Here is a 17,693-nt window from a genome sequence, read left to right on the forward strand (position 1 = left end):
CTCCTGATCAGATTCCACCAGTGGTAGTTACCTGTGCATTGTTCCTGTTTGCAGGTACCAACTGCTGCAAGGAGAAGAGATCTAGTACTGCTGCTTCTGCTTGGTATCATCTTTCTGTATCAACCACATTAGCAAAAGGTCTGAAGTTAATACATTAAAACTGTTTCAGGCAGCTGCAACTGTCAATTTAATTTGAAAGCTTTTGCAATTTTGGCTTTTAATACAGAAAAATCATTGAAAGCTAACTGAAAGGATTGCTGAACTGTGAGCTACTCCAAGTATTTCACTGAACACTAAGTTACGTTGATAACAAATAAGAAGGAATAAAAAAATCTCAGTAAGTACTACTACCTACTCAATAGCATACAGAAACACACCTTGATTGTGTAATACTAACAAGTTTAATATGTGCAATTCACTTTTAAACTTTGGTAGCTTAGCAGTGAAAGGTTTGTATTTGTAAAAGAAGAACCCTACCTTTTCTCTTTTTTAACAGGTGGCAACTACCGCTAGTTATATAAACCAAAAAATAACTATATTCAAAAACTTGAGCCATAAAATGCTGGAGACAAAATTTTCTAAGAGACCTATATTTACATAATTTTAAGTTGAATTTTGACACATTATAAAAATGAAAAAACAGGTTTGGATATTTGAAGTGATACAGTCGAGCTACAGTTGCATAAACAGAGCCACTATGATTCCCATTGCACATAACACACATGCTGAAGGGATGAGATGTGACTCTCACTTTTTTCACTGAAATGCCAGTGCAGTGAAGTGTAGTTAAGTGATATCATCATATGCTGCCTCTCTGTAGCAGGCAGCTTCCAGAAGCAGCAATCAGAAGGTATGATTTCCTCTTAAAGAACATGGGGAAAAAATGCAACCTGCCTCAAGTATATAAAAGCTACAGGATTATTAGAATCTTTAGGCAGAAAATAAACACATTTTTATACAAAGTAAAAAAGTGTGATAATGCATCTTATCCAGTTAATTAACTCTTATCACCACTTTGATTGTTAGGGTCAAATCAAACCACTGGCAGTAATACTGCAAGTTCCAAATAATCCTTAAGATGATAAAAAAAACAAAGCCTAGTCAACTTGATTTTAAATGCTGAGCAAAAATCAGTACAAATATTGTCACTCAGTGTTTATCTCAAAAGGAATAAACTATATTCTGCTCACGTGATTTATATCTATCCAATTTTTAAATGATGGCAAACTGGTTTACAAGTTACCTAAAACCCTGAAGGAGGCAGAACCAGAGGGTGTACTAAACACTTCCAGGTAAAACTGGAATAAAAGCAATTAAAGCTTTTAGGAAACAATTGACATTGGTCATACCAGTCACTTCTATAAGACTGCAGAAGATGTTGTTGTTTCATGGTTCTTTCACTCTTGCCACAAAGAACAAAGTTTCACATATTATCAGTTACCAAACTTTCCATGGTGCCCCTAAAATGCAGCTAGAGATCCTCTGGTGTGGAGTCAGAGCAATTCCTGGCAGAGGAGCAAAGCAGGAGCTTCCCACCCCTACCTGCCCGCATTCCCACAGCATCATTTCACCATTGGCGGCTCAAATGTTCCTCTACAGGACTGGAACACCAGGCAATGGCATGCAGGTGTGCTCTCAAGTTCTTCCACAAAGGCCAGTGTTGCCTACCCTACTTCAAATATTGGCCATGGGACTCTTAAGTTGTTTTGGATTTTTTTATTAAAACGGAGCACTTGATACCAAAGTACTTCTACAGACAAATTTCCTTCGGATTTCTGTAACTTTGAAGGGAAAGACTGGACTTCATTAAAGAAACTAAAAATACAAGAAAAATGTGGAACAAATTTTGTAGAAATCTAGGACTGCAGGACATCAGTGTTTAAGGGAAACTCAAAAACACTAAGAGCTCTGGCTGTTTAAGATCCAGCACATTCAAAAATCAACAGAGCTGTAGCAGGGATTAAATGTTGACATCTAACATTTTCTTAACTAAAGCATTATTTAATAGTAATTTGTAAATTTACACTTGTACAAGGTTGACATTTTAAATCTACCATACAAAGAAAGTCATCTTCTACAAGTACTTGTGACTGATCTGCCATATAGTTGAAAGGTGGTTAAAGCCATGCAACTTGGGAAGAAACACTATTACAATCTTCAAACAGCCTGCCCTCTGCCACCATGAAAACATTGCTGCCTCAGTTAAAACAGTAATACACCTGAAAAATGGAAAACAGAACCGTCAGAAATGTTTCAAATTAAACAGTGAAACTTGGAAGATGAACAAAGCTGTAACTACTTTAATGAATGTGTCAGGTTACTATGACACTAATGCTACAGATGCTGCTACCCAGGACAAAAAAGTTCTAAAACTAAATTACCCATTCACTCAGCCAATAAGTAAGCAAGTAACCTATTTGAGGTTTTCATAAATGGATTCAGCCAAAAATAAAATACACCCCTACCTCTAAGAAACCTCTGAAATAATTTATTAATATTTTTAGTATATTGATATCAAAAGCTTATTTTAAATATCCGTAATTCATTTTCAGTGTGTGTTCTTTAATAGAAAAAAAAATTCTATAGGATGTATCAAAACCCACTAATGCATTACTCTGTTCTGTGTAAGAAAACCTATTCACTTTGTTTGCTGAGCTAAGAGAATCTACTTCACACTGTTACTAATCATGTACAAAAATACAGTGGTGCTCAACACAAACTTGCATCTCCTTTTACTTGTCCTATTACTCTCCCATTTGCTGGTCTCACACATTGCTGCTTATTTGGATATATTAAAATATACCTTCGACATAAAAACAGTGTTTGAATTGGTTTAATGAAGGCTGTGTCTGGCAGGGAAAGCAACAATGTATCCAGGATACAAAACTTTGAAGGCTGAAAATCTGTAACCATTTCAAGGTGGGAGTACTTTACTTCTTTAAATGAAGCAAGGAAAGTAGAGAATGAGCCAGACAGAAATAAATCTCATTTCTCCTCAGCTTTATGTCATGCAAGAAAGAGTCTAGGCAAACACCAGAACTTCCACAGTTCCAACAAAAATATAATTATAGTTACTTTGAGAGTACTACGGCTGTGCTCTGTGGTGGATAAACTGATAGGCAACTGCCTTCTTCAGAAACCATCTCATTTACACAGAGGTAACAGCAGTTAGTTTTGTTAATGGCAGCTAAAAAACTACAAACAGACATTTTGTTCTAAAGCAAATACAGTTCAAGACCTTCCCAATTATTAAAAAAAACATGATCAAAACCTTTAGTCTAGGACTATAACATACTTTCAGTGATATTCCCCAAGTTTGGCTCATCTACTCAACAGAAGCTCTCCATTCCCAGCTAGCCACTTGCTTCCCTATCATTACCTTCATTAATAGAATTTGAGTGAGACCTCAAGCTGCTTTTTGCAAAAATACCAACCAAACCAAGATATGTCTCAGCCTACCAGCCTTCTTTCAATATATACAGGCATGCAGACCTTGAAGTCTACAACACAAACCCCACAATAACCTGCCTTCTGACTTTCTGCTTGGCATCCAGAGAGAAGAGAACTATTTTGGGGTTATGCTTCACATGCTAGCCATTAACATGGGAAGCAATAATACATACTACAGCAGCATAAAGACAGGGAGCAACAGTGCTCAAAGGTGAAAATTTGTTCCAGATTAACTCAAAGCCTTAGTGAAAACAAATGCTGAATTTTTTATGTTTCTCAAAACATGGTCCCTAGATCACTTCCTAAGTACATTTTATCATTCTCCTCTTCATCTCCAGCAACACCTCTTTTCCAGCTTGCTAGCATGCAAGCCTCACCTTCCAGACCACTGCCTCTTCTTTAGCAACCCATCTGGGTTTCTTTTAACTCAGCTTCCACATGACTGCAGAGATTCAGTGCCTACCCATCAGCCTGAAAACTGAGGGATGGTCTCAGGGCACCGGTTCCTGAAGAGACACTGTCCATTAAGAACTTGGACAAAACCCTGCTCAAGGGCAACAAAGGAGCTTCATCCTCTCAGGATATGAAAAATTTAAGGATTTAATAAAATAGTTTAGGTAGTTTCTATAGTCCGACAGAAAGCGTGCAAACTCCAGGTATGCCACAAACTCATAAAAAGGGATTTTTAGCTTGGAAATTATTTTGACAGGTGAGAGAGTATAAAAATATTGCAGCTAAATAGGCTAATATATCTTTATAATGTAAGCTGGCATAATATGTTGAAAACTTCAGTGAGTTGTAGGTTGCTGTGTGACCAACACATTATTTTATTTTAAAAAATTTAGAGGGCTATTACTAGATTTTAGTGCCAAATCTTCATTTTTATAATACTGTGGGGAGAGGAAAGTAGAACCAATATGCACTTTGCAGGGGGAAAAAAAGATAGTTTTACATCTCTCAACCACAAACATTTCCATTAGCTTTTTATTATTATTATCCCTAAGTAATACTTTGAAAGATCTTTGTGTTTATTGGACAATCAACACACAGAATTTCTGCTTCAGTTCATCATTAGCTTGAGTTCTAGCTAAAACATCTAGGAAGAACAGCATGAGAGGCAGAGTTGAGATTTTAAAAAGAAAGAGTGCTATTATAAAAGTGATTCCATTATCTTTTTTGCTTTGAAGAAGAAAAACAACATTACATTTCAGAATCCTTGAAAGAAACTGAAACATATAACAAGTAAATGTAAGATTGGACAAGAAGAAATAGATGTTAATACGAAGGAAGTATCCAAATGTTTTAAAACTCCACAACAATAGTCTCTTTCAATTCCCAAAGAAAAATACAATTTATGTTAACTCTTGTAATAGCTATCTGAAACAAATGTTTAGGATTATTCAACATATAGATTAAAATGCATCTTCTCCACTATTGTATCAATCTTTTTCTTAACAAACATTTATGATACAATTATCAAAACAGAGCAAGTATAAAGAGTTTATCACTTGTTCTCAACTGACACCAGGCAAATGAGTAATTACAGTTCCAGGATAGCAATGAATTTACGAAAATTGATCTCCCCTTTTTTTCTACCAATACTGTAGCAATGGTTCTTGGGTAGTTACAAATAGTGAAAATATACTGATGTACCAGTACAGCCTTCACATATCAAACTAGTTCCTACAACAATGCACAACTTCAAAAGACTTACAAGTCTTACTCTACAAGTAAGGATCTGACCTTGCCTTTTCAAAAGGCTGTAGTTTTAAATATTAACTCCTTAGCAACAACCAATAGCTCACAGTTTTCTGTTCTACAGAAAGTACACATCAAGCAATTTTAACAGAAAATAGTAGTAGTATGTAAGGCCAAGTTTTCAAATGAGAATGTTACACACACAGTTATAGATGGCTTCCAGGTACCAAAAGATCTTAAAAAAAGGCCAATGCTCCCAAAAGCATGTCCTGCTTCTTCAACAGAATAAGCCTAGGACTGTAATACCTTTCCCACAAAGTTTGTCTCTCTTGATTGAAAACTCTGCACCAAATCAGTGCCTGGGTATTTTTGATGTATAATAATTTCATCTAACTGAGGCAACGTACTTACCTGTTTGCTATGAGTGCAGAGGCACACCAGTTCACTGCTCTGATAAAAATATGCTTCAAAAACCAAGCCCATGGGAGCAAGTTCTAAGCATGTAAATCAGTACTACAAAATAGTAATACTCCATGCCTTTGGGTGATGTTTTGAAAACACACTGCTAGCAAAAAACATTTTGCTCCAATTACCAAATAAAAATAATTGCTGTCTTTTATTTACTTTGTTCTACTGTTCAATCACTCACTGTATAATAGTGGCCAACTACAAGACAGCAACAAAGATGTCCAGCTTCCTCAAATCTGCACAAATATTATGAAGCTCAATCTTTTCAGAACAGAAGTCTTTTTCAACACTCAATGTGTACTGCAAACCAGTAGAGAAAGCGTACATTTTCAACAAGCTTTTAGATGCTCAGTTTGTAAGGTTAATATGAATCTGAAGGTCAGTTCTATATTGTGGTAAGAGACGATGAAAGAAAGAATCAAAGCCCTTAGTCTAATTAAGAAATGTTCAGAATTCAGAGACCTGGGGCAGAAGATGTGTTCCAAGATAATAAACAGTCTTACAGAAATTGGGAAAAGGAAATAAGTGAGGTTTGTCTTGTGAGGAATAAAATCCCAGAGTCTGCTACTAACTCCGTATTTTTATCTTCTACCTCCATTTCAGCCTTTTATCAGCACATTAAATTCCTCCTCCTTTATAAAACTAAACAAATCCACTGCCATGCACCACAAAAAACATTACTGCAGATTTCCAAAAACCCAGCTTCAGCCCAATGCCAGTGAAGAACAGATGGCAACTTTCTTGGTTGGCAAAACCCAAAACCTGATGACTTTGAATTGAATAGTAAAAGTTAAAATTTTAGTGGATATTTGTTCCACAATTAGAGTACAACAATGCTGGTTTTTAGCTACAGACAGAATATATAAGTTTACGTACGCATCAGATGAAAGATCCCATCGCAGGCATTAATATGAGACAAAAAGGAATTTCCTAAGCCTTGGCCAGTGTGGGCTCCTTTCACAAGGCCTGCAATATCCACCACATTCAGAAAGGCTGGAATTTTGCTGAAATACAAAAATTAAAAGTTTCATTACTGAAGGATACTAGCCAAAGCTTTTGGTACAGAAATAAATTCAGAACATGAAAATACAACATTCCTCTTTTCTAGAACAAGTTATACATGACAGTAGTTTTCTTCCTTATTTAACATGCAACGTACAAAATACAAGATTCGCCACTTCCCATGTAAAACATCAAGCATTCTTAAAATTCTCTGCCATTATTCACGTGATATCAAGTAAACTAGGTTTTAAGTGTAGACTCATACTGAAAACTACACAAATAATCAGTCAGGCCTGAAACACTGAAGCAAAAAGTCAGTTGTCTGTTATGAGTAGTTTTAATAGTACCAAAGGGACATGACACATAAAGAGTTATTGCACTCTGCTATTGCACACCTGTTAATGTTACCATTTAGTTCAATAAATGAAGCAACTTTCTCAGAAGACCAGGGCATTTTTTTAATACAGTGGAGATTAAAACTAGAAAATGAGTTAAGATTAAGCTGACATTATAATGTAAATGGTTCTGGTGTTTTCAGTCACAGTTAACAGCACTGGGTTAGCAGACATGTCTACACCACATTTTATATAGCAACAGAATAGTCATGAAGTTCAACTTAGCTTATAAAAAATGGACCGGAAAGCTTTTAGAGCTATGGAAAATGCACATGGCAATGTATAAGCTGTAGGCCTTTTATCCTCTGCAGATTCTCACATTGCTTTAAAATAAGCAAACAATTTAAATGGCCTTAATCTTTCCAGATATATTCTAAACCAGATTATTTCTCAAAAAAACAGTTGAGTCAAGGAAAAAAAACAACAACCAAAAATTTGTGATAAGGTGTTGATTAAAAGCACCTTCATATAGTCCATGCAAATAACACCATCATAAACAATGGCAGAGACAATCACATTGAAATCCTGCAAATGCCTCACTTGCAAAAGAACAGAACCTGCAGACCATTGTCACCAAGATCTCCAGATTGATGGCTTAAAAATAAATAACTGCAACACTACTTACATTCCAGATACTTTAAATTACCCCCATTATACCTCAGTTATATTTCAACATAAATATTTCTAGGAGTGTGGTGATCTAGAAGCCAAAGATCTTACCCTGGTTTTGTTCTCCAATCGTCCCCTAACACTTTCCAAGAAATGTGAAACTAACTTTGCAATACAAGATCTGGACAAATAGATATGTCTTTAACATGTATCACTAAACCTGCTAGGTGTAATAAGTTAGGAAGTTATTACATGTTTCATGTCATTAATACCTTTGTGATGTACTTAGAAACAAGCACGAACAGAACACAAAACCCACAAAGGTGAGTTTAAAAAAATATGCAAGAAAGTATTTATAGCATAGCACAAGATATCTAAATTCAGGTACACAACTTGTTGACTTTTACCTTTAACCTTCACTAGGCCCATGAAAAGAAGGGCTCACCCTCAGGAAGACAGATGTTTCATACTGCAGCTTAAGGCTGACGAATGCAGTAGAAAGAACATTGATATAATTACATCTTGACACAAACTTTGAAAGTGTCACAATTTGGTCCCACTATTTTACTTTTTTTTAGCAAACTTTTTTTTTTTAACTACCAGTCCACAAACTCAAATGGAAACAGCAAATATTTAAATTTAACACACTGCCAAGAGTCATGCACAACTGAAGACAGAAATCAATAGATCTATTAATACATTAAGGCGGTAACTCTTTTTGCCTGACAGAACCGCAGAACTAACACATGCCTCAGAGAAAACAGCAGCAACTTCCCAGTAAGAATTGTTTTAATTCCTTGCTTTTTGACACATACCTAAGTCAAGAGCAAGACAGGAAAATGCCATTATTTAAAGCACTTCTCTATTGTAATTTTAAACCGTGTTCTAAGGTAAACAAAGGTGGTGTTAGAAATGTTCCCTTTCTGTGCTCCCCTCTCATCATTCTGGCAGGATTAACTTCCTGGCCAGTCATCAGAAGAATTCACACTTTCACTACAAAGATGCCACGTTAAAGCAAGAGAGATACCTTCATATGCAGATGAACCACTATCTCCAGAATCAATCTCATTTGCTAGACAATGGAAACCCCCACACATTTATTTTACAATGGCCTAATACGAGCAAGAGACCTTTGAAGAGTATCCAAGTTTCTAGGATGTTTTTTCTCCTTCACCTTGGGTACCACAAACATAACATAACAAGCAAAACACAACTATCCCCATTCTTAGAAGTCTCTTTCATAAGCCTAGATCTGTATTTCATTGTAAGAAGATGAATACAGAGAAAAGCAGAAAAAGGCACAAACTAGTCACACCTGCCTGTGCTCTAAAGGACAAAGAACAGGTATTATCAAACTAAATAACCAGAAAACACTGCAAAGAATGGGGGGAAAGTACTGTATATCTCGAGTGTCTTTTAGCTCTTTTAAATGTAATAAATTCAGAAGACTTAACTGGATTGTTCTTTTTTTTCCTCTGCTCCAAACAGATTAATTTCCATTTCTAAAGATTCGTCTGTCAGCATTAGCATAACATCACTGAGCCTCCAATGTTCATCAGGAACAGGTGGCACCAACTGATCCTTTGTACAAATCAATGCAACACCAACCTACCATAAAGCATGTCACAGGAATTTATAATATGACACAGATCACCAAATTCAGAAGTATCTCTATATGTTAAGTGTAGGTATCATCCTTGAACAAAGACTCACCCAGTATACAGCAGCAGAGGTTTTGTGTCAGCACACTTCACTGTATTATCTAGCTACTGTGCGACAAAGAGCACAAGACTCACTGCTCTGAAGAAAGCATGGGTTTGTAATCCAGTGGAAAGGGTATTCAGGAATAACAGACTTATGCATCCATAGCGTTACGTATTTTGCAGGGAAGGAAGCCTGTTTCTCACCAACTTTGTTTCAAACTTCTGTCCAAAACAGTTATTTTAAGCAAGAGGACTTTCTTTACCTGACCTGTTTGTTCAGTAGAGCAGTACTGAACAGTACAGTGCAACCAGTTACTTTTTATCTTTTAAAATGCACACATATATGGTATCTACAATTTGTTGCGCACTTTTTTTTTTTTACAAACTTTGAGGGCAAGAGGCACATTTATTTCTTGAGTTTCTACAAGCAGTTGTTTAGTTGAAAAACCTTACAGGCAGCATACACCTGCAACTTTGACTTAGATTGGAACCAAAATGCTTTTTCTCTTCCTGGTTTTTTATTCTTCTAGGTGTCCACAATCTTTCTTCTACAATTAAAACAATACCTAGATAATTTCTCTGCAGCATTCACTACATTTTACTGAAATCTTATATGCACCAGGAGACCCTGAAAAGCCATATGACAGCTCCAACTAAGTACAAAATGCAGCAATTTCCCAGTAAGCCTGGTTGATAATTCTCATAACACACTTAATTTTTATTCATTTCTTGAATAGTTCAAGAAATTTCTCCCAACTCTAACTCTGCCTGACCATAGGTCTCACATACCAAAAAGGCCAGATTCTTCAGCGTAAGGATAAAAATGTCCAGCTCCCTCATCAGTAAAGCCAAATCTGCTACTCATCTCCCAGTTCCAGCACAAGCTCTTCTGCCTTTAAAAGCTGTTACCTGACATCTGTTGGAAAAGGAAACTCTTCCTCCGTCCCAAAATTTCACGTAACTTAATTAGGAGTTATCCATTAAGAGTTCACAAATAACCTGAAGTAAAAGTAGCAACACAGAAGAACATGTATATTGTGACAACTTCTTAGAAAGCCATTCAAATCTTAATCTGTCCTCACTGGTATTTTTGGCTCATTGCCATACAGAACAGTTCACCATCCCTCCCACTTCCAGGAGACTGTACTCCCTCTTACAGCTTCTGCATTCAATCTTGGAAGCAGTTTTGACCAATGTAAGCAAAATACCTCACAGGGTAAAGGAATCTGCTTCTGAGGAACCAGGTACTGCAGATGTACTCTGGTAATTTCTATGGAAGAACAATAAAATCAATAGCATTTTATCCATGGTACTAACCAACAAGACTTGAACCTAACAGCACATGAACCAGAAGTCAAAAATCTGCTAATTAAGTTTCACTTAAATGAATTATTGAAAGGCAAAAGATTCAATGTGCATTAAGACACATACTCAGTGTTCTGAGTATATCAAATGTCTGCATTCTTGAACTCATCAGTAAGTTACCACGCCAGCAAATTACAACTAATTAAATTTTTACTTCTCTTACCAGGCAGTCAAGTCACCACCATCTTTCATGCACTGCTGACAAATTATTCATTTGCAATGCTAGAACAAGCATCCCAGCCAAGCTGATTTACACAGGCTCAGAACTAACTGAAGAGCAGGCAAACTCAGTAACACCAAAGGAAAAAGCATATTAACAACATTCTATACTTGCCAATTTTTTGCTTGTTTTCTGTAAAAAAAAAATGGGATTCTCCTACAGATGCTGATATGCCAGAGTTACATTCAACTAATTTATTCGTGTTTCATTCTGGAACTACAGGTGGTCTTCATTCCCATAAATGCTCTTTCCAAACAAAGTTCTACACAATGTCAGTAAAAATGTTCTACTGCTGATCTGGTTTCTAAGTAGTACTTTACACCATCTGATTACATTATTTAGATTTCAAAACTTTATGAAGTATTTGAGTATGCTATCCTACAATAAGTTCAAGAGAACTTCTACTTCATATTATGCAGAACTTTCATGACTAGACAACAAAGCAAGTTATTCAGATTTGGTTCAGTAACCTTCACTGGAGCATTAGGATCTGAATGCACAAATTTTAACAATCTACAATGCAACAGAACAAAGCAAAGCAATGTGCCAACCAGAAAGACAGACAACCTAAACAGTGCTAGAGCTGAAGAGGGGTAGTTACACTTTACATAGTATGCTAGTGCAAGATAACCAGGATTGCTTTAAAAATTTGTTTGAAAACGACACCCAAGATAGATTAAAAACAGTCCAACAGAAATGTTTGTGGCTGCAATAAGCATTGTGTTTTGTGAATACCGATGTCCAAAGCAATGGACTTGCTTACAGGTGCAAACAAGGCATTAAATGAATACAGTTAACTTGAGAAAGGATGAAAGAAACTATTTACATTTTACTCATTCCTTCTTACACTTTCATTTTATTTTCACCAGAGGAGGAAGCAGAAACATTGACTTCAAAATAACTTTTTTAATTAATGTTTTCACACAGGTTGATTACTGTCAGCCAATAGTCAGTTTTAGCTATTTACAGTTAAAACATAGCTTAGACTTACATGGCTTCTACATTAATATTTCTTTTAGGAAACCATATAGTTTAAAGTAAAGAAAGTCAGAATACAAATAATTGCAGCGAGAAGATTATTTAAGGCACAAAATTAAAAAAAGAAAAGCAGAAATAGCAGCTTCTTCCACCCCCTCACTCAAAATAATTTTGAGACTCGAATCAAATATGTCTCCACTGAGACACATCTCCTGGACAGGCACAGTGTGCTACAGCTGTGGTACTAGGCAGGACTGTACAGGCTAAGTCTGCTGGGTGCATATACTGAAGAGACTTTCAAGATATTTGTGACTTATGACAAATCACTTTTCCAGATATCATCAGTTTGACATACTTACACTAAAAATACATATTTCTAGGCTTAAGGTGATTAATGAAATTTAGAACAAAAAATGCACAAGAGTAGCTTTATTAGTTTTATTAAGATTTAAATTTCTTTAGATGTGCTATACACACAGTTCTTTTCTCGTGTAAGAAAACCATCACTTCTAAACACAAAATGTCCCATTAAAATATTAACTGCAGTGAATAGATAACTGGCTTCCAAGTCAGTTTTCAAAGAAGAAGCTACCCGCTGAGATGAAAAATTATCTCTTTCCCATTTTAGAATTAGCAGATCTCATCCTCTGCTACCTGTTTAAGATTCACAGATTAGAGGGGAAAAAAAATTACACCTTTCTGCTTTAGTTCCTGCTCAAGTGAGTCAGTCTAAAGAATATATTCTCCTGCTGAAGTGAATCAGTCCAAGAAAATACTTGCTTTCCAATTACTAAACTGGAACTAATTCAATCATTAGTCTGTCAAACCTTGACTGAAAATAAGAGCCTGTGTTGGAGGAACAGGGGCAGGAGGACAACAAAACAAACAGCCAACAGTTTTTCCTTTCTGAAAAAGCTAAGTGTTGGCACAATGTAACAAATATGAATTTTCACTGAATATTGTATGACAATTAAAAGCAAGTAATTTAAATACATAAATTAAGGTAGTAACAGCAAAATAAGATAAAAAATTAACAAGCATTCAGAATTATTTTTAATATATTAAAGTCTCTTGTTTTTTTAATACCCACAGTTGCATTCACACCAGAAAGCAAGCTCAAGGCAATTTGCTCATCTAGTTCATTTGGCAGCAACACAGCAGTTTTTACTGGAAATTCCTGGAGCCCACCTTCTGTGTACAGTCTGTATCCCTGAACTTATTTAAACAGTCGTATACATCACCCACTGCTGCAGAAAGAAAAAAAAGCACAGGTTGTAAGTTCTGGCAGCTTACCTTAATCTATTAAGTACAGATTTACCTTTACCTAATAGTCTCTAAATTGTTGCCTACATGATTTCATTCACAAACATTTACATTTCCAATTAAGTAATAGCAGTCAGCATTCAGCAAGGGCTAGCAACTAACTGCACACCAGCCCCATCCAAGCCAGTGCTTTCTTCTTTTGGAGATAGGAACAGATTGTCAAGCAACAAACAGGACCTGAAGAGCTGAACTCCTCCTCCAACGGCAGAAGGGCGACAAACTCAGACTAGCAACCCTGTCGGCAAGAGAGTCTCTGTGTAGCAGCAGCAACCTCGGCTCCGTGTGACAGACACCATCTGCCAGCCCGGGCCAGTCCCACTCCTCCCTTCCCTCACTCACTGGAGGCAACAGGGCAAGACCACTTTGGCCTGTCATTACTTTGGTTAAGACAATGTCGCACACCCACCCTCTTTTTTGCTTTTCCCCCACCTCCCACCAATGACTGCAGAGATCTGATGACTAAGTGTAACATATGGGAAATAAAAACCCAAATGCAAAATTCTGAGACTAGACAGGAGTTTAATTTGAAGATAACTCACTGTTTATAAAACTGTGTGCACAGATTGATTACATCAACAAATCCAAACAAGTAGAAAATTAACACAGAACTTATTACATAAAGATGAAGAACAAAATCAAGACTATACAAGAAAAAGGAATTAAAATTACAATTCAGTTGTATATCTTCATGACCATAGCCTTCTTTTCCTCAGTTAGTCTCAGATAAACACAAAGAGCCCGAGAAGAATTACCTCAGTCTACTGTGCCACTGAGTTATCACTAATTATCACTACTTTGTTACTGTTACAGTGAAATACTAAAATCATATAAGCAGCACAATTGAACTTAGGAGCTATAACTACCCACTAATCCCCACATCCATTGATTTTAAGTAACAAATAGACCTTTCAAAAGCCAAAACACCACTCAGTGAAAGCTGATTTACTATTTATATCCAGCTTATTATGCAATTACTATATCTACTGAATAGAGATTCAGTAAATACACTGTTTTCAATAATATTTAAGGGGTGGAGGTTGTTGGTTTTTTTTCTAGAGAAAGGATTTGCAAGTCAGAGAACACACATACAGGTATTTACAATCTTAACAGTTCCTGTAAGGATAGGCTGAAGGCAGGATGAGGAAAGAGATAATAATCTCTTTGTCACTTCAACTATTAATTTAGAAATAGCCACTCATAGCTGAAAGAAGATTATCTATGTGGCCAATGCAGCAACACTACAATTTAAAACAGATTTGTCAACAAAACTGAAAAGCAACATCATTTTCTCTGTACAATCAACAACCAGAAAGTTTTCTCTCAAACTCAGCAGTGTTGTTTTATGATGCAAACAGACCACAAGTATGCTTAATACTCACTGGAGCCGGAAAAATAAGATAACATGTTATAATAATCCTCTTAAACAAACAGCTCCATATGAAAGTATTTTTCAGTATTTAAAAAGTATACAAGAACTGCAGATTGAAGAAACTTGCTTGGACCTGAAAATGATGTTAACAAATGGATTTTTGATCAGTGACTCATCAATCTTTTTTTAATTGTGGGCGTGGTGTGGCTCTAAAACCAAGGCCCAGGTGTTGAACAAAAGCACAGATGTGCATACCAATTTGTCCTATGATTTAAGCACACTCACTTTATCAAGATGCCTTTGCAAGTAACTGCAAACAGAATTAAGTCACAAGCGTCTATTAAAGTTTCTTTTCTGAAAGCACCTTGTTTTGCTGTTCAAGCAATAATCCAGTCCCCACACCAAAAATATAGAGCAGATTACAGAAACAGCCAATAGCAAAACTCATGGATGCAACAACACTCCTGCATTAAGAAAATTATTAGAAGAGACATATTGTAGGACTGTCTGTGAATATACAAGGTAACATGTATCAAAGCCTATAAAAAGGAGAGAAAGAATCAGGGTAAAAAAGGCTGCCGAAAAAGCTTCCTGTCAAAAGACTGAGGGCACAGCTACATTGCCAGATACTTGTTTGGCTACCTGCAGCATATACAATATTGTGAATGATACAAAATACAGGGTGGAAATCTTGCAAATGAGAAACCTCATGACATGCTAGGTATGTTCACTACTGTTCCTTTTCCACATCTCTTCAGAAGATCCTCCAAGTCACCTGGAAGCCACTAACTTCAAAGACAGGAACACCAAGCACCCAAACAGTGCAGAGCAATGAGCAGCATCTCCCAGATTTCTCATTCTCATACCACAAAGATCATATTGGAGAGGTGGGAAAAAGTACAATCAAAGTACATATGTAATTTCACATTTTAAAATAGATGTCAGTAAAACCTTGAAGATATTATAAGTGCATTAAGCTTCCATTAAAATCTTGGGTTCATTAATACTATTTCAGCTGCTTAACTGAAGAAAAATATTAAGAATTTTAGTTACCTTGGAGGTTTGTGATACTGGCATAGGAAGTCAAATCTGTCATCTGGCACAGGCACTCGACTTTCATTTGGATCAATAGTACAGAAAGGAAAGTTTTCTGCTGCCGCTTGACTCTTCGTTAACACATTGAAAAACGTTGATTTCCTATAAACGAAATATACACGTTCTTAAGAAGCTCAAATCAAATGCATTTAAAAGTGCTGGATAGAAACGCATATCTAATTCCAACCCAAAAGCAATACAAAACTTCCCCTTTACTTCAATAATGACCACTTCCTTGATTTAAGTACGAAACACCTTCAAATACAGTGTCCCACTGGATGCCAATTATGTTTACCTCTCTTCCTTGCCCTTGAGAATTCTCCTAAAGGATTATATTGCACATGTCAGTTAGCAAAGAAATTTTAAGTAAAAAGCAAAGTGGCTCTTCTGGCCACTAACTTATTCTGAGCAAACAGCCAAGGTGCTCAAAAGTCAGTCACAATTATTTTTAAGTGACACCCTAACACAACCACAAATGCTATTTTTCCCCATCAACATTTTACACAGTGTTACTGCTAATTATCCTGTTTCTGGGGCACAACTCACCTAAATCCTAAACGTAAAATAAGTGATAATGAAAAACCACTAAAGCAGTACTTATGGTTCTGAGGCATTCTCCAAGATTTTTCCTCCATTTTTTTTTAAAGTTTAAGAGTGTTGAGAACTTTTAGTAAATACACTACACAAAGTAATGCCAGTAGTTTCACACAGTTATCCTCCAGTCCTTAAGTGCTTTAAGTACAGCTCCTTTGAGGAGCTATAACAACTACAGATGAGATGCATGACAGAGAAAAACAATTCACCTCCCACCACCTCTTTCAAACTGTAACTTAGATAATTTTCATTACAAACTCTGAAAAAAAAATAAAAAATGGAAGTCCTCTTCGCTGCAAGTGACACTTACGATACCATTAATCCCTTCCTGGGGGCATTATCGTCTCAAAAAAAACCCTATAAGTAATGTCTGTGCATGCGTGCACATTTGCACAAAAACATGTATTATCCATACACGGAGTGGGAATAAGGAAATGCAAAAGACGCAGCATTTCCTAAAACTCAACAACCGCCAAGACTTGTATTTCTTTACCATTATCTTGTCCAGACTTCCACAGACCAGCCTCACCCTACAAGCAGCTGAAGCTAAAAACGTAGGTCTCTCACTGGCATGTGACCTCGGCTTCACCCGAGGACCGTGCGGAGTCACTACCTGGGCAGCAGCGACCCCAGCCCGGCCCGCTCCCCCACCTACCCCACGTTTGGCAGCCCGACGATCCCGATCTTCAGGGACGTCCCGAACCTCCCGATGATCGGGTGTGACTTAACCCCGTCGCCTCCCTTTTTCGGGGGCATCTGAAAGCAGAGAAGCAAGGCGCGCTGCAGGCCCCGCCACGGCCCGCCGCGCACCCTCCGCCCCGGCCTCCTCCGCCTCCTCCTCGCGGCAGAGCGCGGCGGCCGAGCCCGGGGCCTCCGCAAAGCCGAGGAGAAACTCCCTCCCCGCGCTGCCCGCCGGAGGCCCCGCGGCTCCCGGCGGCTGCCGGGCCCGGCGGCTCTCCCGCTCGCTCGCTCTCCCTCCCTCCCCGCAAGCCCCGCGGCGCCGAGCGGACCCGGGCCGGTCTCACCTCCGCCCTGCGCGGCTCCGCCGGACAGGAAGAGACGCGCGCGGCGGCACGCGGGACACGCCGGCGGAAGGGGCGGGGCAAGGCCTCCCATTGGCCGGGAGCGGCGCGAGGGGAAAGGTCGCCCCGGCCCCGCGGCCCCGCGCCGGGCAGGCCGGACACGCCGTGCCCGGAGTCCCCCTGAGCGCGCTTTCCGGCTGTAAGGGCCGCGGGCGGCCGGTCCGTGCCTCGCCAGACACGGGCCAAGATGGCGCGCGGTGCCAAGTGCGAAGGCGCTGGGACTGAGGCACCACGGTTTGCGTGGCAGTTTAGTAAATAATAATCCTCTTGGGGGGGAGTAAAACAGATTTAAAGAAGAAAAGGTGAACATTTAGAAGCTATGAACAGTTAACCACAGCGCGT

At 38.0% G+C, this 17,693-nt stretch overlaps 1 protein-coding gene across 1 annotated transcript in view; it reads right to left on the minus strand.

The window, feature by feature from the left end:
- The window catches only part of OLA1 (Obg-like ATPase 1), a 97,986-nt gene extending 80,959 nt beyond the window's left edge, over positions 1 to 17,027 (minus strand). The window contains exons 1-3 of the mRNA XM_009996159.1: positions 16,925 to 17,027; positions 15,634 to 15,777; positions 6,493 to 6,620 (exon numbers count right to left, since the gene is read on the minus strand). Coding sequence (XP_009994461.1) covers positions 6,493 to 6,620; positions 15,634 to 15,777; positions 16,925 to 17,025 — 373 coding nt within the window. The 5' untranslated portion in view covers positions 17,026 to 17,027. The remainder of the gene's footprint in view (positions 1 to 6,492; positions 6,621 to 15,633; positions 15,778 to 16,924) is intronic.
- Between the last annotated feature and the right edge of the window lie 666 nt (positions 17,028 to 17,693).

This window comes from Chaetura pelagica, unplaced genomic scaffold (genome assembly GCF_000747805.2).
Source record: "Chaetura pelagica isolate M959 unplaced genomic scaffold, ChaPel_1.0 scaffold3, whole genome shotgun sequence".
Classification (NCBI taxonomy): domain Eukaryota; kingdom Metazoa; phylum Chordata; class Aves; order Apodiformes; family Apodidae; genus Chaetura; species Chaetura pelagica.